This window comes from Callorhinus ursinus, unplaced genomic scaffold, assembly GCF_003265705.2.
Source record: "Callorhinus ursinus isolate GAN/ISIS: 27379988/994484 unplaced genomic scaffold, GSC_fseal_2.0 scaffold22, whole genome shotgun sequence".
In the NCBI taxonomy this organism is placed as follows: Eukaryota; Metazoa; Chordata; class Mammalia; order Carnivora; family Otariidae; genus Callorhinus; species Callorhinus ursinus.
The window spans coordinates 8,056,765-8,077,744 of NW_027397084.1; the positions used below are offsets into that span (position 1 = coordinate 8,056,765).

Genomic DNA, 20,980 nt, shown 5'->3' on the forward strand with positions numbered 1-20,980 from the left:
AGTTAATGCTTGTTCTCTATCTCTCTGGCCAAACCTATTTCTTGACTACCTTCAACACTTCCTTCACTTTTTTTAGATGTGTGTGTGTGTGTGTGTGTGTGTGTGTGTGTTTTCTCATCTATAAAATGGACCTACTTCACTCTGTTGTTATCAATCTTAAATGACAAATCTCTCTGACATATCATTACTTTTTTTTTCTTGGAAGGCTATATTGTATATGCTGTCAGATAATGCCCTCTTTTATTTTATTGATCAAACCTATAGGGAGGAGATCAAAATATCAAAAAATAAGTAAGAACAAAGCTGATTCCTATTTTTGTTAAATTTAATTTTGTAGGCAAATATTTTGGAAATTTTGTACCACATTATCATTTATCTGGGCTGAGTCTAGCTGGGATGAATTATAAATACTAGAAAATATCACACAAGAATCATTCATGTGGTGGTTTACATAAGTTTTTTATTCCAAAAGATGATTACTTTTGTTTAAAGAGCCATGAAACAAAGGTAGCTGTCAATCTTTGAATTTATTTTTTATTCAAGTAAAAACTCATCTAGTAGGAATGACAGTGATGTTACAGTGTCTCTCTCTCACTCTTTTTCTTTGGCATGTTGTTTCAGGAAACATGTACTTCTCCCTTTTAATCCGAAGTTCTAGGGACCGAAGGTCTATGGTTCTACAACTTTCAAAATTGTCAATTTGATTCAATTTGTTAAGTTTAAAGTACTAAATTTCTATCGAAGTCCAAAGTTGTCCTCAGACTTTGTTGCTTGTGTAAATTGCTGTATGGAAGACATTTCTATAGATTCAGGAGAAAAAGATGAATTACGGAGTGGAACCATGTTTGTAACTAACATGCTTACAATTTCCCCTGTGGTATGTGTCAGTAAGATGATGCAACTCTCTTCACTTAGTCCTGTGCAATGCACACTGGGCATCTCAGTAAATTTTGTTTTCACATAGGCAAGTAGCCTTGCACTTTTCCTTAAGCAATTCATGTCCACAGCCAGCTGTTTTCTTCAAGGAATCACAATTACTCAGGAGATCTTCAAACTCGCAACTGTTGGCTGTGACAAAAACAAATTAATTTCTCATTATCATATTCCTCAGTAGCAGCAAAACAATCATACATTCAAAAGTGCATGAGGCCAGTAGGACTGGACAAAACAAGTCAACATCACTTATGCAATGATGGGCTTTCCCTTTCTTGAGGGACATATCAGGTGCCTTAGTTGAGCTCACTGATTAAACTATCACTTTTTTATTTTGAACTTGGCAAAATGTTTCTAAAATAAATTGGCCTATTTTTCTCCCTTAGCCAAGAAAGTTAGATAAATATAAAGAAATCTCTCTACACCTGCAGTCTAATATGGGAACAACTAGTCACATGTAGATATTTAAGTTTAAATTATTCTAAATTAGATAAAGTAAAAAATTTAGTTCCTTAATTTTACTGGCCACATTTCAAGTATTCAAAGGCCACATGTGACTAGTGGTTACTTGTAAGACACATGCTGATAGATAACATTTCCTTCATTTCATACTATTGAACAGCACTGCTTTAGACTCCAATGCTTGTTTTCTGGAGAAAGGAATTTCTATGGGAAGATAAAGATGCAAAACAATGATAATATGCCCCTTTTCCTTCTGGTATTTCTTCTTGGATCCTCCCCAGGGGCCACAAACTCAACAAACATCGAACTAAACTCATCATACTACTCACATGGCTGACAATTCATGGGTATGGTCTCCCTGTACCCCCTCCCACAATCTCAGAGAAATGGCTCTCCAACTACTCAGTAATTTAGGTCAAGAACTGGATCAGTTTGAATTCCTTCTTCCCTACTTCTGACCAGCACTCAGTCAGCACAGGTAACGAACACTGGCTATTCTATTTCTTGTTTTCCAACCCTGTCCAATTCTCTTCATTTATTTTGTCAGTAATGCAGTAGAAAGATTTTTTTTTTAACCCATGGTTTTCAAGGTTTTCTAACTGGTTCCATCCAATTGTTTTTCCATACTACTGCTAGAAAGCTCTTTATAAAATATGGTTCCAACCCTGTCACTCTTGTTTAAAATCTTTCAGTTGAGTGCTTATTGATAATAGGATAAATTACAAGCTTCTTACCAAATAGCATTCAGCAGAGCTATAAATATGTAACTCTTTTTCTTCTTTAGCTGATTTATAGCTTTAATGTAATCAATATTCTGAATTATAGGTATATAATTCAGTCAGTAAGAATGCTAACTAAAGGGCACCTGGGTGGCTCAGATGGTTAAGTGTCTGCCTTCAGCTCAGGTCATGATCCCAGGGTCCTGGGATCGAGTCCCACATCGGGCTCCCTGCTCCTTGGGAGCCTGCTTCTTCCTCTGCTTCTCTCTCTTTCTCTCCCTCTGTCTCTCATGAATAAATAAATAAAATCTTTTTTAAAAAAAGAATGCTAACTAAAGATGAATGCATTTGAAAGGTAAAAATCTCAATGAATGAGATTCATTCAACTCTATTATTCATAACAATTTTAATACAAGTATCCCAACTATAAAAAGCTAAGAGCTGTTTTTACTTCTATTCATTACAACATTAGAAATTATATATATGACATTTATTTTCTCTCCTTTTGCAACAATATTTTTGTGGTTTCTGTGAGGCAACACTATATACAGATTTGATATTGTCATTAAAAATGTGCAGTAAACTACTATCAAATTATAAGGAAAGTGATTATTTATTAAGTTAAACACTATTCCAATTATACTATAGAAAAAAAGAAGTAGTCAGCATAATGAACTCATTAGCACAAAAATAGTATAATAATAATTAAAAATAATACTAAAATAATACTAAAATAATAAAAATAATAATTTAAAAAATACATTGATGGAAGATCTTTCATTATCGTACATATGGTAATATTCTTTTCATTACAAATAATATGTAGGTTACTAAAGTGTGTAAAATGTTTACATAAACACACACTATATTGAGTAATGTCTTTGTCTTCTGCATAAAGATATTATTTAAATTGGTTACTTTAGGAGATTTCTTAGCCCATAAAAAGAAAATAAAATATCAACTTTTTATTATAATAGCAAGGTGATCGCTTCAAACTTACTGCATAGTCCATTGTCACAGTTACCAGGGCAACTAGCACAAGGTGTTCCTTGTTGGTAAGGGGTCTTCTTTTTACTCACATTATTGCCACTGAAATTTAAAATACATAATGTTAAATATTTTTCACTTTACAGTTTAGTTTATATTCCCCAAGGGCAGTATAAACTAACAAATATACATAACTACAAATGTTTTCAGTTATGTTAAAAAACTGAAAAATTACAATTCCTAGTGAGTAATTCAGATAATATTCAAATTAAGAAAATGCTTCACATATTGACCCATCTCCTTGACTATAATTCTTCAGACTGAGCAACTAAATCAGATTAAATGGAGTCTGAAGTTTTCAGAGTATATTTCAGTGTGGCCACACTCTCTTCATCTCCTAGTAGACTTGATCAAATTGGTAAGGCAGTACAGCCCAATGTGCTAGCTAGAGGTAGAATATATTCCCTAGAGAGACAAAAGAGCTCCTGGGAGGCAGGAGGTTGCAGTTTGGAAAAGAATATTTAATGTGACAATATCATTTTATATTTGAAAGATAATAAAATACCAAGTTTCTCTAATATAACCTAGAAACAGTAACCTCCAGTATATATATAAATAGCTTTAATATATACATATGTGTGTGTGTGTGTGTGTATAGTATTTTACCTTCTAGATGGAGGTAGTGATACCTAAGTAGTTAGTGGTGTGTGTTTCTGGGACAGGCAGAAAAAAGAAATCTGTGAGCTTCTAGAGGTATTTGAGAGATTTTTAAACTTACCAAAAAGGGAATGTTCATTCAAAAATTTTGACAAGCATGAATATCCAGAGTGTAATCACATTATAGTGACTAACTTACAACTTGCTGATGATCATTACTTATTGGCCATTTAATTTATTTGAAGTACAAGGGAATCCAAATTTCAATCATATCAAGTGGGCCAAGAACACAAGGCCATGCATCTGAATCTAACCTCTTCACAGAATATAACTGACCATGTGTGAGCCCCTGGAAAAATGTGAAATAGACACAAACATGTTCTGGAAGTTCTCTTACCCCTGCTTGCCCTCATTATTCACTCCAACTCTCACTTCAGATGCTTTGCTCCTGATCCTCCCCTCTTATAGCCAGCCAGTGAGTTTGGATGCATTCTCCTAGGACCTTTCAATTCTTTCTATTAAACCCTAAGAAGTGCTTGCAGGAAAATGACATTGGAGGTCATACCTCTCACCCTGGAGATCCATATGCTCAGGTTATCTACAATTTCAAAATAAATCCTCTAGGAGCCTTGGTTCTAGGGGTCCCCCCGTCTCCAGGGGCAAGAAGCTTCAAACATTAAAAGAAATTAAGTTTAACAGATAAGTTGAGATTAGATCTTCAAAATATCCACAGAATTTATTGTAGGTAAGTTCAAACATAATCCTTGATGAAAGAACATTTTCCTGCTACTGGTCAAGACCTTAAAGGATGGTTCATTATGGAGATTTTGTGAAAACTTCTGAAAAGCAAAGACTGAAGATGTGGTTCTTTTCTGGATTCTGAAGTAAATTAAAGATCTCTTGAAAAAAACGTTGAGATGCAAAAGAATGAATCATCTGTGATGGTAATAATGTAGGTGGTGTTTTAGATAAGCAGGGCAAGGAACCTGTTAGCAGGAAGAGCTGAAATCAAATCTGCCATCCCGTACTTTCCACTCCATTATCTTCTCTTGCTTAACCATCAAGCTGCTACCCTCCTAAAGTGTGAAGTTGATGAGAACTGATGATATCAAATCTAGAGAAATGCATACTGCCCAGGCTCATGGAAAAGCTGTGAGCCCAAGGGAAAGGTGACTGAGAGAAAAGATGTCACGCTGTAACTGAGGAAAGAGAGCTTCAGATTTTATACTTGGAATTGAGAAGTTGGTCTCTTCCCTGATAAGTTGAATGTATCTCAACTTAAAAGGCATTTCCAAAGATTTATTCCTTCTGGATGGACCTAGAGTATATTATGCTAAGTGAAACAAGTTAGATAGAGACAGTTAGATAATGATACCATATGATTTCACTTATATAGCAATTCTAAAAAAATAAACAAACAAACAAAAAAAGCAGAAACAGACCATAAGTACAAGAACAAAGTGATGTTTGCCAGAGGGGTGGCAATGGGGGGGGTGCAAAATAGTTGAAGGGGAGTGGGAGGTACAGGTTTCCGGTTATGGAATAAATAAGTCATGGGGATAAAAAGTACAGCACAGGGACTATAGTCGATAGTATTGTAATAGTTATAATAGCATGGGATGCCTGGGTGGCTCATGCGGTTAGTTAAGCGTCTGCCTTTGGCTCAGGTCATGATCCCAGGGTCCTGGGATTTAGTCCCACATCAGGCTCCCTGCTCAATGGGGAGCCTGCTTCTCCCTCTGCCTGCCGCTCCTCCTGCTTGTGCTTTCTGACAAATAAATAAATAAAAATCTTTGAAAAATAAAAAAATAGTTATAATAGCATTCTATGGTGACTGCTGACAGCTACACATGTGGTGAACATAGCACAAGGTATAGACCTGTCACTATGTCATGCACATAAAACTAAGGTGACATTGTGTATGAACTATGCATCAATTTAAAAAAAATGATAAAAAGGATTTATTCCTTCCCTTTACTGAAATATGTTTTATATTCTAGTTTGTTTACTATCTAAGAATTTTAAAATATTAATTTGTACATAGGATTATTGCATGAAACTCTAAAGTATGTACTTACGCAGGACAATATTGGCAAACATAGTAGTATTTTAGACTTTCTTGATTGGGGCAATAGGCAATTCCACATCCAACGTGGTAAGAAGAGTACCAAACAACCTACACTTCCAAAAAGGAATATATGAGAGTACATTAAAGAAGAGGGAAAATATTGAAAAAATAGTAATAGCAAATGTAAAACTGAAAAAATGTTACTATTATGGTTTGTAGCTAAGTACCTTTTGAAAACATTTAGTTCAATTATTGAAGCAAATCACAAATTTTAAAATATTAAATCTTAAGTTACCTTCACTATTTTATCCATTTCTAAGTTTCAAAAAGTACAGAGTATACTTCCTTACCAAGAGTTTTTCAAGTGATGGAAAAAAATGACAGCTCTAGATGAAGTACCACCCAATGCCAGGACTATTACATCTATTCAGGCTCTTACCCAAATTGAACATTGAACTTGGTCATAATTTAGAGATGCTTTCATATTAGAGCATTTGTAGTAGAATTATTTTCATTTGTTTGTCTTACCTGGGTGTAATGTCCAACAACTGCATCAGAACTCTTAGGTCCCACACCATAGACAAAATTATGGCGCTCCTCATACCAGTTTTGGATTGCATCTGACCACGGGGCAGGGTAGCTTGACATAAAGAGATTCTCACCACATTTTGTACCTAAATAGAAATGGATCATCCTTGAGGAAGCAATAAAACATGGGATGGCAAAAGAAATCAACTAAATAAACACAAGGATGTTGCCCTTCAAACACAGTGCCTATACTGTTAATACATAATAAAAGGGCTTCTGTCCTTCTCAGCTCTAAAGCCGAATAGAAGACAGATCTGTCTAGGGGGACCTGAGTAGCTTAGTGGATTAAGTGGCTGACTCTTGATTTTGGCTCAGGTCATGATCTCGGGGTCCTGAGATCAAACTCTGCATCAGGCTCCCCACTCAGCAGGGAGTCTGCTTGAAGATTCTCTCTCCCCACGCCCCCCCCCACTCGGCCATTATCCTTGCTCACACACACTCTTTCTGTCTAAAATAAATAAATCTAAAAAAATATATAAAGATCTGCCTAGGACGCTGAGGCTGACATCAGCATGCAAAACTCTGAATAGGTTAAGACCTTATTATTCAAAAATCCTCTGGAGTTTCAGAGATGCATTCTTTTTCAAGCTAAGTTCTTCACATTGTAATGACTCCTATGCTCAGCTTTGTACTGTAAATTTGCAAAAGGCAGTGACCAACTTTTATTCTTTTTCTCCTCCTCTTGTCCACCCTCACCAGAGATTTTTCACATATTGGACCCTGTCTAAATGTTTATGATTATGATTTTGTGTGAACTTGGAAAAGAGTTCTACAGGCAGTCTATAAGAGCCCCAATTAACAGGCAACTGACATCAGGAGGGATGGCAGATTTCAAAGCTTTTGGATTCTCTCTTAATCAGTAAATCAGAATATCATAAGGCCAACTCTTCCTCAGAGAATTAGGCAAGAAGAACCTTGCCGAAGGTGACATCAACAAGACGGTGGAGTAGGGAGCCCTGGACTCTCCTTCCCTTAACAAATACACTGATCCAGCAACAATTTCCAAAAAATTGCCTTGGTGGGAAATCCAAAACTAATTGAAAGGCTCCTAGACCCTGGTAGAATATGAACCCAGACTCACTGAAGTCTGTAGGGAAACTGGGACACCCTCTTGCTAGAATGCCTACCCTCAGCACAGTGCTTGCCATATGATCAGGAAAAGGTCCCCTAGCCCCCAATTTCTCCCAGGGGAAGGAAGGAGTTGGTTCTTGTGTTCAGCATCCCAACCTTCCCTATGGAAACTCCTCAGATGGCTGGCTTCTGTCTTGGTAAGTCTTGGAGCTCTGACAGTCAGGCACAGGCTAGCCATCTGTAGGATAATGGAGATGGTGGCTTGAGCTGATAGATACCATATCTCCTCCGCTTGGCTCAGCACAGAGCAAGCAAATGAAAAATCTTAGTTCTCAACTTTCTCCTGGGGAAGCAAAGAGTTGATCAGTGTGTCCAATGCTCCAATTTCTCCAGGGCTCCCTAAAGAACTGACTTCTGTTTTGCTTGTCTTGAAGCTCTGATGGGTTTGGCATAGTTACAGTGTTACTTTGTGGGGGAGAACAGAGATGGTGGTTTGGATTGGTAGATGCCATGGCTCATCTCACCAGCTCAGCACACAGCAAGCAAGCAAATACCATAGCTGCCTGTTTCTCCCTGCAGTGGGAAAAAGTTGAACTGGGCATCCAGTGCCACAAATTTTCCAGATGCTGCCCAGAGGATTGACTTCTGACTTGCCTCTCTGACAATGTTAAAAGATCTAACATAACCAAGAAGTGGAGCTGATGAGGATAGAGATTTGGGTTCATAGTTGCCATAGCTTCCCTTCCTAGTTCAGCACAGAGTGAGCCGATAAAAAAACCCGAGCTTCCAGCCTCTTGGCTGGAAGAGAAAGAATTGGATGGAATGCCCAAAGATCTAGCTCTTTCAGGAGGCTGCCTGAGGAACTGACTACAGATCTTTTCTGACCATGATTTGATTGGACATTCTCCAAAGATGCACAAATGGCCAACAGGTATGTGAAAAGGTGCTCAATGTTGCTAATCACAGGGAAATGCAAATCAAAACTACAGTGAGATATCACCTTATGCCTGTCAGGATGTCTGTTATGGGGAAAATAAAAAGGACAACAAGTGATGATAAGGATGTGGAGAAATTGGAATCCTGGATACTTTTGTTGGTCATAAAAAATGGGGTAACTGCTGTGGAAAAAAGCATAGAGGTTCCTCAAAAAATTAAAGGTAGAACTACCAAATGATCCAGTAATATCACTTCTGAGGATTTATCCAAACGAATTGAAATCAGGATTTTGAAAAGATATTAGCATTCTTTATATTCACTGAAGCACTCTTCACAGTAGTCTATATAAGGAAACCTAAAATCCATGGACAGAAGAATGGATGAACAAAATGACACACACATGTATATACAATGAATGTCATTCATCCTTAAAAAAGAAGGAAATTCTGCAACAGTTGGGTGAGACACTATGGATGAATCTTGAAAACATGATATTAAGTGAAATAATCCAGTCACGGAAAGATAACTACTGCATGATTCCATTATATGAAGTATCTAAAAGAGCCAAATTCATAGAATCAAAGAATAGAACAGTGATAGATAGGGATGGGGGGAAGGAGAAATGGGGAATTACCAATCAATGGGCATAAAGTCTCAGGTAAGCAAGATGAATAAGTTCTAGATGAAAACATTCTGCTATACAACGTTGTACCTAGTCAGTAATATCATACAGTACAATTAATTATTTGTTAAGGGTGTAAGTCTCACGGAGTGTTCTTACCCCAATAAAATAAGTAAGTTGTTGCCCAGACACTTTTCTCTATCTTTTCGAGCTCTCATTATGAGTTACATTTGGGTAGCTTGAAGTATAATGTCTACCTGCTGCTTCAAGAGAGTATAAAATATTCTTGGGTATCTCTTTTAATATGGAAAAAAGAAACTAAGAATCTAATAGTAGACTTGCATCTTTAAGACCATTTGTTTTAATCTTCTACTGAATGCAGTCATTCTCTTCATAATTTCATTAACAGAACAGCATCAACAATATGAGTAATAGTGTGATGAAATTAAAAGTAAAAATTCATTGCTTTCAAATTGAGCATGCCTATATGTATATTATGGTTGATAACATAAATAAATATTTGATGTAAAGGTTTATGCATAAAAAATTTTTCCTTTCATAGTATTTATAATACTTGATAAGGATTCAAAAATTAAAAAAATGAACCAACATACCCAAAATATTTATCATGATTTTAAAAATTTAAGTATTTTTAGAGCAAAAGTCCCAAAATTCAGGAAAAAATCACTATAATTTAGTATCTTATGAATAAGAGATATGTAAATTTCAAACAGCTACACAATATCACAAAAAAGAGCATAGGATTAGAAATAATTAAGCCTGGTTAACTTTCCAGTATATGACACACTTCAGATTGTGTCTTGGGGAAGTCATTCCTCCCCTGCCCTCATCTTCTCATCTTTAAATCTGGAAATAATGATACATGACCTGTTGCCTCATGAGCTGGTTGAAAGAAAAAATGAAGTATTGCTTCAGACGTCATTTGCATAATGTAAACAATCAACAAGCACAAAATGGTACCTCTAATTCTCTCTCCTTCTACAGATACTTTAATTTTAAAAAGAACACTATAGGAGCGCCTGGATGGCTCAGTCGGTTAAGCATCCAACTCTTGATTTCGGCTCAGGGCATGATCTCAGGATCGTGAAATCAAGCCCTGTGTAAGGTGTAAGGCTCCACACTGGACATGGAGCCTGCTTGGGATTCTCTCTCCCTCTGCCCCACTCCCCCCCCCCTCCCCCCCCCCCCCCGCCCGCTCACACACTCTCCCTCTCTAAAAAATAAAAATAAAAAAAGTAATAAATAGAGCAGTATAAGCAACAATTTATTCTTGAAGTCTTCTTATAACACCCCAGAATGTTCCATTCTATTTGATTTTTCCAATATTATTTTATTTGTTCATTTATTCAAAAAAATACTCATTTACATACTGGTTTTTCGTTCCTCTGGCATGCTGTGTTCTAAAGTGCACTTGTTTGCCCACTTTTGGGCATTTGCTGCTGCTTCTCGGTTCCATTCCTAAATGTCACAAGCAAAAAATACACTTAAAGATTCAACTCCAACGAAACATATGGTTTATAATCTGATTGGTAGGTTGATTTGCACTACTTTAAACTTCTATATAGTATCTGATCATCAGTGCTATGAAAAGACCTTTTTGTTAGGGGTATATATGTGTGTGTGTGTGTTTATCTGCTCCAGTGCCAATATCCACATGAAGAGAAGTTCATAAATGATGTGTCTACTGATAGAACTATCTAATACCATATCTGACAGTTTATGATAGTACAGGAACCACACGTAGGATTTTTAGCAATGGGGCCACTCTAAATACTCAAGGTGTGAAGTCTTCGTATTATATTTCCTTAGTAATAAGCAGGCCTAGATTATTCCCAATTCCACTTGCAGCCCATTGCATTCAAATGGGAAGATAGTCTAGTGTTTATGAACTATGCTATGGAAAGTGGGTTTGTATTTACCCACAGCACTCTTCGGGTCCTGAGTCCGAGCCTCACGATGTCATAGAGATTACTTAAACAGAATAAAATACATGAAAGAAAGGGACCTCCTTTATTTTAGACTAGGGCAGATAGCGAACAAAAAGTGCAATGGCTTCACCCTTGGTGTGTGAAGATCTGGATTCTAATTTTGCCTTCCTGACTTAAGAGCCCTGTAACCTTGACAGATTATTTAACCATTAAAAATGAAAATTAATTTCTGCATGCCCATAACACAGCTCAAATAAAACAGTGGAATGGAAGCAAAATTTGGTAAGCACAAAGTTCTTAAGAGACGTCAGTTACAAGCTCCCTGCTCTTATCACTGCTGATTCACACCGTTAGCTTTTATCACTGCCTCTTACCATCTTTAGCATGTTGCTGGCAGGTGGAGAGACTGATTTCCTTAGTTCATTGTGTTTATTTACAATCTCTTTTTGGACTTGCGTTTGAGTGGCTAGCAAAGCAGTAAAGGATGGATCCTAAAGGGAGATAAAATTAGGATTATTTTCTTAACATTTTTAAAAATTGCATTTAAAAGTGAATAAGTGAATTCGAGGGAACAAAGATCCTTTTAAGAGCATTCAGTTCATATCAATATTAGTGTTTAAGCATTGCCAATGCACCTGAGCCAAAGTTATGACAGATAGGAAAGAAGTAATTTGAAGCTTTGAGAAGGAGGATGAAATTCATGGCATGACAAATTAAAATCTCCTCTGAGGCCACAGATGCCAATTTCTAGTTTCAAGGTAATTCTTAATGTGCTTTTTCTCCTTTCATGGCCCTTCCCAATCCCCTGTTATCTCTCTGATCCATCTCCTGGTCTTCATTTATAAAATTATTTAAAAGAGCTATATTTTGCTCTTTTGCACTGCTACATGTTTGTTAATCAGATTCTCTACTTTCTGCCCCATATGGTTTCCTGCACCTTCTCTGTGATTCTTCTAAACATATGAGTGATAATATTTTGTAACCCCAAAGGCACACAACAGGAACATTAATACGTATTCATTCATTTTTGATCAGGCTGCAGCAGGTAGGATGAGGGTGGGGCTCAAGATTCACCCTAGACTTTAAGGGAAATTTAACCTGATACAGTCTGTATTTAGAGGAATAATGTATCCATAATGTATTTAGAGAAAGAATGTTCAGGAGTTCCAAGTCCATTCAATACTCTAGTAAAATTATTCCTATTATGGTAGATATTATGATCTATTATATTACAATCTGTATTTCTGAATGCCAAATGAGTTTTCACCCAGTGTCAGAATTCTTTTGTCTGATAAATTCTAGTCCTAGTAGTCTCTGGTCCTGGGATGGCTTCCTGTATGCCCAGAGTTAGAGATGGAGAAACAGCAATGACCAGAGCTCCTCACATTCAGAGATTTTCTGATCAAGAGATAGACACCGTATATGGGAACCTACCCTCCAATTATTGAAGAGGATGATTGATCTTGGTCTTGGGATTATTTAAAGCAAAGTAGTTTACTCAAATTAGAAGATTTGAAGTCAAGAGTTGGGCTCTCACATACCAAGTTTTTGTGCATGAATAAGAAAGCAAAACAAACACTAAAACTTTTAGAGGTAGATTATTTTAATGTAAAAAATAGGTAAAACTTTATCATATAGAAATGATGAAAATTAAACATGGTGATATATGAAGCTGTGCTAATTTAAGGTTATGTTATTGTTAATTTTCTTTGAGATCACACTGAAGCACATTCAATAAAATAAATGGGAAAAGATCTCGTGGGGAGAGGACTATCATTAACTTTTTTTTATCATTTTTTAAAATTTTATTTTATTATGTTGTTAAGCACCATACATTATATCATTGGTATGTGATGTAGTGTTCCATGATTCATTGTTTGCGTATAACACCCAGTGATCCATGCAGAACGTGCCCTCTTTAATACCCATCACCAGGCTAACCCATCCCCTCCACCCCCCTCCCCTCTAGAACCCTCAGTTTGTATCATTAGCCTTTTAAATCACAGACCAGTGCATCCATTAGAAAAATAATTCAAGCATGACATGTGATTTTAACTTTTTGGTGGTCACATTAAAAAAGTAAAAGAATCCAGTGATATTAATTTATTTTATAATTTTTTAAATGTTATTTCATCCTGATAGGTACACTCATTAATCCCCATCACTTATTTTCCCCATCCCCTCATCTACCCCCCTCTGGTAACCATCTATTTGTTCTGTATAATTAATAGTTTGTTTTTTGGTTTCTCTCCCTTCTTTTTTTCCTTTTCTCATTTGTTTTGTTTCTTAAATTGCACTTATAAGTGAGATCATATGCTATTTGTCTTTCTCTGAATGACTTATTTTGCTTAGCATTATATTCTCTAGCTCTATCCATGTTGTTGCAAATGACAAGATTTCACTCTTTTTTATGGTTGAATAATATTTCATTATATATATATACACACATTATATACATTATATATATACATTATTCTTTCTATCTATCATCTATTATCTATCTATCTATCTACTATCTATCATCTATCTATATCATGTCTTCTTTATCCATTCATCTATCAGTGGACATGTGGGCTGCTTCCATAGTTTGGCTGTTGTAAATAATGCTGCAATAAACATAGGGGTGCATATATCTTTTCTAATTAGTGTTTTCATGTACTTTGTGTAAATACCTGGTGGTGAAATTACTGTATCATATGGTAATTCTATTTTTAATTATTTTGGGAAACCTCCATACTGGTTTCCACAGTGGCTGCTCCAGTTTGCATTTCCACCAATAGTGCACAATGGTTTCTTTTTTTCTACATCCTTGCCAATAAGTTGTTTTTTGTGTTGTTGATTTTAGCCACTTTGACAGGTGTAAGGTGGTATCTCATTGCAGTTTTGATTTGTATTTCCCTGATGATGAGTGCCATTGAGCATCTTTTCATGGGTCCATTGGCCATCCATACGTCTTCTTTGGAGAATGTCGGTTCATGTTGTCTGTCCATTTCTAATCGGATTATTTTTGTGTTTGTGTTGAGTTGTTTCAGTCCTTTAAATATTTTGGATATTTATCCTTTATCAGATATGTCATATGCAAATATCTTTGCCCATTCAGGAGGTTGCCTTTTAGTGTTGATTGTTTCTTTGGCTGTGTGGAAGCTTTTTATTCTGTTGTAGTCCCAATAGTTTATTTTTGCTCTTATTTCCCTTTCCCCAAGAGACAGATCTAGAAAAATGTTCCTACAGCCGATGTCAGAGACATTACCTCCTGTGCTCTCTCCTAGGATTGTTATGGTTTCAGGTCTCACATTTAGGTCTTTAATCCGTTTTGAGTTTACTTTTGCGTATGGTACAAGAAAGTAGTCCAGTTTCATTCTTTGGCATGTGGCTGCAATGTGTTTTCCTAACGCCATTTGTTGAAGAGACTGTCCTTTTCCCATTGCATATTCATTCCTCCTCTGCTGAAGATTAATTGACCATATAGTTGTGGATTTGTTTCTGGGTTTTCTGTTCTATTCTACTGATCTGTGTGTCTGTTTTTATGCCAGTACCATATTGCTTTCATTACTATAGCTTTGCAATGTAACTTGTAATGTAATGAAGTGTGATACCTACAGTTTTGCTTCTCTTTTCTTCTTTTTCTTTTTTTTTCAAGACTGCTTTGGTTATTTGAGGTCTTTGGTGGTTCCAAACAAATTTTAGGATTCTTTCTTCTAGTTCTGTGAAAAATACTGTTGGTATTTTGATAGGGATTGTATGAAATCTGTAGCTTGCTTTGAGTAGTATAGACATTTGTTCTTCCAACCCATGAGAATGTCTTTGCATTTCTTGGCATCATCATGAACTTCTTTTATTAGTGTTTTTTGGTTTTTAGAGTACTGGCCTTTCACCTCTTTGGTTAAGTCTATTCCTAGATATTTTCCTGTTTTGGGTGCAATTATAAATGGAATTCTTTTCTTATTTTCACTTCCTGCTGCTTCATTATTAGCATATAGGAATACAACAGATTTCTGTGCATTGATTTTGTATCCTATGACTACTGAATTTATGTATCAGTTCTAGCAGTGTTTTGGTGGAGTCTTTAGGGTTTTCTATATAGAGTATCATGTCATGTGCAAATAGTGAGAGTTTTACTTCTTCCTTACCAATTTGGATGTCTTTTATTTCTTTATGTGTTCTAACTGCTGTGGCTCAGACTTCTAGGACTCTGTTGAGTAAATGTGGTGAGAGTGGACATCCTTGTCTTGTTCCTGACCTAAGGGGGAAAGCTCTCAGTTTTTTCACCATTGAGTATGATGTTGGCTGTGAGTTTTTCACCTAAGGCCTTTATGATGTTGAGGTATGTTCCCTCTAGACCTACTTTGCAGAGGCTTTTTATGATGAATGGATATTGTATTTTGTCAAATGCTTTTTCTGTATCTGTTGAAATGATTGGCTTTTATCCTTTCTCTTATTCATGTGACATGTTGCATTGATTGTTTCACAAATATTGATCCACTGTTGCATTCTGGGAATAAATCCTGCTTGATCATGATGTTTGATTTTTAAAATGTATTGACATTATTTTAAGCAATAAATTTTACTTTTAATGGGTTGACTAATAATCTACAAAAATAATATGTCTACATCCTGATCCCCAGAATCTGCCAGTGTGACCTTCTCTGGATATAGTCAAGGATTTCAATATTGAATCATCCTGGATTATCCAAGTAGGACCTAAATCCAATGACAAGTATCCTTACAAAGGACGCAGAGAGGAGAAGGTGATGTGCAAAGGGAGGCAGAGAATAGGTGATGTAGCCATAAGCCTACTTATCACAGTGATTGGTCGAAGCCACCCTAAGCTAAAAGACATGGAACACATTCCCTCCTAGATCCTCAAGAGGGAGTGGAGTGTGGCCTTGTTGACACCTAGATTTTAGGCTTCTGGCCACCAGAACTGTGAGAGAATAAATTTCTGTTGTTCTAAGTCACCCAACTTGCATTCAGTTCTTACAACAGCCCTGAGAACCTAATACATTATTTAATTATTTATCCAAAATATCATTTCATCATGTACTGAATACCTAAGTTATTAAGGACATTTCTTCTTCTTCTTCTTCTTCTTTTTTTTTTTTTTTGTACTAAATCTTTGAAATCTAGTGTGTGTTTTACACTTACAGTATATTTTGTCCTGGATAAGCCGCATTGTAAGTGTTCAATAACCACATGTGACTAGTGGCTACTGGAGAGGTCAGCCTTAGACTGTCATCTAGATAATTGTGTTAAGTCATCTCTTTGCTTAAGTTTATTCCTAGATATTTTCCTTTGTGATGTACTTTGTGATGTACCACACACTCTTCCCCTTCTACTCTCAAAGGACATAACCATCCCACAAAGTTGCCTGGATAGCTTTAGAAAGGTTTTCCAATTTAACTTTACCTTTCCTTCTGTGGGTATAGATGGAAGCAGCACAGCAGCCAGAAACACCACTAGTGGGAATAACGCCATTTCTGGGAAATAAGTCAAAGAGAACAAAGGTCTGCATTAAAACATGTAGTACATGGACCTCAGACTATGAGGAAAAGCCAATGTAGTGATCTTGGTTAGTTTAAAGGAACTGTAATTCCCACATTCATAAAAAATGTGGCAAGAGGAGATTGTTATTTGGTGTCAGTAGAATCATAGTGGAACCAATTTTGTCACTGATAAGGACAATAAAAAATAAAATGAAACACTTGACTGATGCTCTTAAAGTATATATATGAAGGCTAGGGACATGTCATCATCTTTCTGCCCAGCTGTATTGCTCCTAAGTTCATTAAAAATGTGGAAAAAACAGATTTCTTCAGAGTTAATTATGATACTGCATTGATTATTCATCCCAATTTTGGGGAAAAGGTTATTTTCAGTATGCACTATCTCTTGTTTTGCTCTGCTCTATAAAAAGTAGAACTGTTTGTTCTTTTATTTACACATGGTTCTAATCAAGATTCCAAGGTTATGTTTACACAGAAATAAATGTACAGGGGAGCCTGGATGGCTCAGTCGGTTAAGCGTCCAACTCTTGATTTCAGCTCAGGTCATGGTCTCAGGGTCATGAGATTGAGCCCCACGTGGGGCTCTGTGCTCAGCGTGGAGCTTGCTTGTCTCTCTACCTCCCCCTCTGCCATTCTGCTCCACGGGTGCATGTTCACATGCATTCTCTCTCTCTCTCTCTCTCTCTAAAATAAACAAATAAATCTAATATATATATATATATATATATATATATATATAAGTGTATACACTTTATTAGTGGTTATTTTGTACCAAATCCATGATTTGGTCAAAATAATTCTTGGTCCTTTAGATGAAGCAACAAGCCCACTAAGTTTAAAAAAAGCACTCATCTTCTGGCCATTAGTCATATAAATTACTCACTTTGTAAACTAAAGGGATGCTGCATTGATTTGTTTTCTTTGTGTGAGATTGGTACTCTCAAATTCTTGAAAAGAAATAATATTCTAAACAGTTTATCTGTGGTACTTCTTAGGCCTTATTGATTTGTAAATAGTAGACAATTGATACTTGTTCCATGGATTCCTTTTATCCTCAATAGTGTGCTCATGAAAGGGAGAAGATTGAACATTTATTGACCATGTAATGCAAAATTTGCTGTCTAATTTCATCATCATACTTTGGTGTGTATGACTGTATTTTACAGCTGAAGAAATTGAGTGTTACCTATGCCAATGGTAAGTTCTTAAGTAACTTCAGAAATTAGCCTCCCACCAAGTATAACATCAAAGTCAAAACACACTGAAAGGAAGATAGTTTCATCTGAAAAAAGCAATCATTTTGTAGTACACTGGAGGCACTCTTATCCTCATTTTAACAATCCCTGTATTAATACATAATCATACATGTTCATAGTAAAAATCATCAATAATATATACATATATAATATATGTCATTCTTTTACATTTCTTCTAGTAAAGATAGTTCTAGAATAATTGTTTCAAAATCATAAACCTGAGAATTAACTATATTATCTATTTTAAGATGAAATCTAAAGAATTAAGTTTCAACTTGATAAAGTGAGTAAAGAGTAAAATTAACTCGATTCTCTTAATAAAAATGTATCCATAAAGTTTTGAAAATCATGGATAAATATATTAAATATACAATTTTACCATTGGCAAAACAAAAATGATTGACAAAGTGTTCACATTACATTTAAAATAAATGAGTTATCACTTACTGTTGGTTCTCAGAGCAGGATGAAGTATTTGCTTTATCTGTACAAAGAAGGAAGGTAGAGAAGAGGTTAGAGCACAATAAATGTTATATCTATTCTGTTTTCGCAAATTCTGCTTGTATAAGTAGATCTAAGTCAATAAATTTCTGAAACAGAATTTTTCACACCAGTATCTTCAAATTTCATTGCTAGTTGTCTGACATGTCTTTTGACATTATTTGGTTTCCATATAACATTTTTTTTTAAGTTTTTAAAAAGACAAACTTCTTTGAGATCTAATTTACATACCATACAATTCACTCATTTAAAGTGCACAATTCAATAGTTTTTGCATATTACATTAATTGTTACAAACTGCCTTTTTTATGAACGTAGATCATCTGTTTATTCAATCACTGTATTAAAACACAAGCAAAAGAACAATCAATAAATTTAGAACATACTAGCTTTTTTTTCGCAATGGGTTTGCCGCCAGAACACAGGTGTTGTGAAAACCACCGCTCAACCTAAACCAAAATGGGAAAGGAAAAGACTCACATCAACATCGTCGTCATTGGACACGTAGATTCGGGCAAGTCTACCACTACTGGTCATCTGATCTACAAATGTGGTGGGATCGACAAAAGAACTATCGAAAAATTTGAGAAGGAGGCTGCTGAGATGGGAAAGGGCTCCTTCAAGTATGCCTGGGTCTTGGATAAACTGAAAGCTGAACGTGAACGTGGTATCACCATTGATATCTCCCTGTGGAAATTCGAGACCAGCAAGTATTACGTGACCATCATTGATGCCCCAGGACACAGAGACTTTATCAAAAACATGATTACAGGCACATCTCAGGATGACTGTGCTGTCCTGATTGTTGTTGCTGGTGTTGGTGAATTTGAAGCCGGTATCTCCAAGAATGGGCAGACCCGTGAGCATGCCCTTCTGGCTTACACACTGGGTGTAAAACAACTAATTGTTGGTGTTAACAAGATGGATTCCACTGAGCCACCCTACAGCGAGAAGAGATACGAGGAAATCGTTAAGGAAGTCAGCACCTACATTAAGAAAATTTGCTACAACCCCGACACAGTAGCATTTGTGCCAATTTCTGGTTGGAACGGTGACAACATGCTGGAGCCAAGTGCTAACATGCCTTGGTTCAAGGGATGGAAAGTAACCCGTAAAGATGGGAATGCCAGTGGAACCACACTGCTTGAAGCTCTGGATTGCATCCTGCCACCAACTCGTCCAACTGACAAGCCCTTGCGTCTGCCTCTCCAGGACGTCTACAAAATTGGTGGTATTGGTACTGTCCCTGTGGGCCAAGTCGAGACTGGTGTTCTTAAACCTGGGATGGTGGTCACCTTTGCTCCAGTCAATGTTACAACTGAAGTAAAGTCTGTTGAAATGCACCATGAAGCTTTGAGTGAGGCTCTTCCTGGGGACAATGTGGGCTTCAATGTCAAGAACGTATCTGTCAAAGATGTTCGTCGTGGCAATGTGGATGGTGACAGCAAAAATGACCCACCAATGGAAGCAGCTGGCTTCACGGCTCAGGTGATTATCCTGAACTATCCAGGCCAAATCAGTGCTCGATATGCACCTGTGCTGGATTGTCACACGGCTCACATTGCTTGCAAGTTTGCTGAGCTGAAGGAGAAAATAGATCGTCGATCTGGAAAAAAGCTGGAAGATGGTCCCAAGTTCTTGAAATCTGGTGATGCTGCCATTGTTGATATGGTTCCTGGCAAGCCTATGTGTGTTGAGAGCTTCTCTGACTATCCTCCTCTGGGTCGTTTTGCTGTTCGTGACATGAGACAGACGGTTGCTGTGGGTGTCATCAAAGCAGTGGACAAGAAGGCAGCTGGAGCTGGCAAGGTCACCAAGTCTGCCCAGAAAGCTCAGGGGGCTAAATGAATATTATCCCCAATACCTGCCACCCCAGTCTTAATCAGTGGTGGAAGAACGGTCTCAGAACTGTTTGTGTCAATTGGCCATTTAAGTTTAATAGTAAAAGACTGGTTAATGATAACAATGCATCGTAAAACCTTCAGAAGGAAAGGAGAATGTTTTGTGGACCATGTTTTTTTGTGTGTGTGTGTGGCAGTTTTAAGTTATTAGTTTTTAAAATCAGTACTTTTTAATGGAAACAACTTGACCAAAAATCTGTCACAGAATTTTGAGACCCATTAAAACAAAAGTTTAATGAGAAAAAAAAAATTTAGAACATACTATGAAAAGAATTTGAAATTGTGATGTCAAAGTGGCAATAGATTTCATCAATTACCTTCAGTCATTCTTCACATTTATTTTTGCATTTAACTTAGTCTCAATTCTACCATTTACTTTTTTCACAACACCTAGCAGGTTCTTCTTTATCCTTTAGAAAAGCATTTCCAAAGACTGATACATATACCACGTTTTTCTTTAACTTTTTATTTAAATTCAATTTAATTAAATATACTGTATTATAGTTTCAGAGGTAGAATTTAGTGATTCATCAGTTGCATATAACACCCAGTGCTCATTCCATCAAGTGCCCTCCTTAATGCCCATCACCCAGTTACCCCATCCCCCCACCCATCTCCCCTCCAGCAACCCTCAGTTTGTTTCCTATACTTAAGAGTCTCTTACGGTTTGCCTCCCTGTTTTTATCTTATTTTATTTTTCCTTCCTTTCCCCTATGTTCATGTGATTTTTTTCCCTTAAATTCCACATAGGAATGAAATCATATGATATTTGTCTTTCCCTGACTGACTTATTTTGCTTAGCATAATACCCTCTACTTCCATCCAT

At 36.5% G+C, this 20,980-nt stretch overlaps 1 protein-coding gene across 2 annotated transcripts in view; it reads right to left on the reverse strand.

Moving 5' to 3' along the window:
• Positions 1-508: 508 nt before the first annotated feature.
• The window catches only part of CRISP2 (cysteine rich secretory protein 2), a 23,273-nt gene continuing 2,801 nt past the window's right edge, over positions 509-20,980 (reverse strand). Inside the window, exons 3-10 of one of the 2 annotated variants that reach the window (XM_025890749.2) lie at positions 18,200-18,236; positions 16,399-16,469; positions 11,367-11,483; positions 10,435-10,522; positions 6,355-6,500; positions 5,837-5,934; positions 3,115-3,203; positions 509-1,068 (exon numbers count right to left, since the gene is read on the reverse strand). In XM_025890749.2, coding sequence (XP_025746534.1) covers positions 941-1,068; positions 3,115-3,203; positions 5,837-5,934; positions 6,355-6,500; positions 10,435-10,522; positions 11,367-11,483; positions 16,399-16,467 — 735 coding nt within the window. In that variant the 5' untranslated portion in view covers positions 16,468-16,469; positions 18,200-18,236 and the 3' untranslated portion in view covers positions 509-940. The remainder of the gene's footprint in view (positions 1,069-3,114; positions 3,204-5,836; positions 5,935-6,354; positions 6,501-10,434; positions 10,523-11,366; positions 11,484-16,398; positions 16,470-18,199; positions 18,237-20,980) is intronic. The other variant, XM_073905077.1, reaches the window with a different exon arrangement.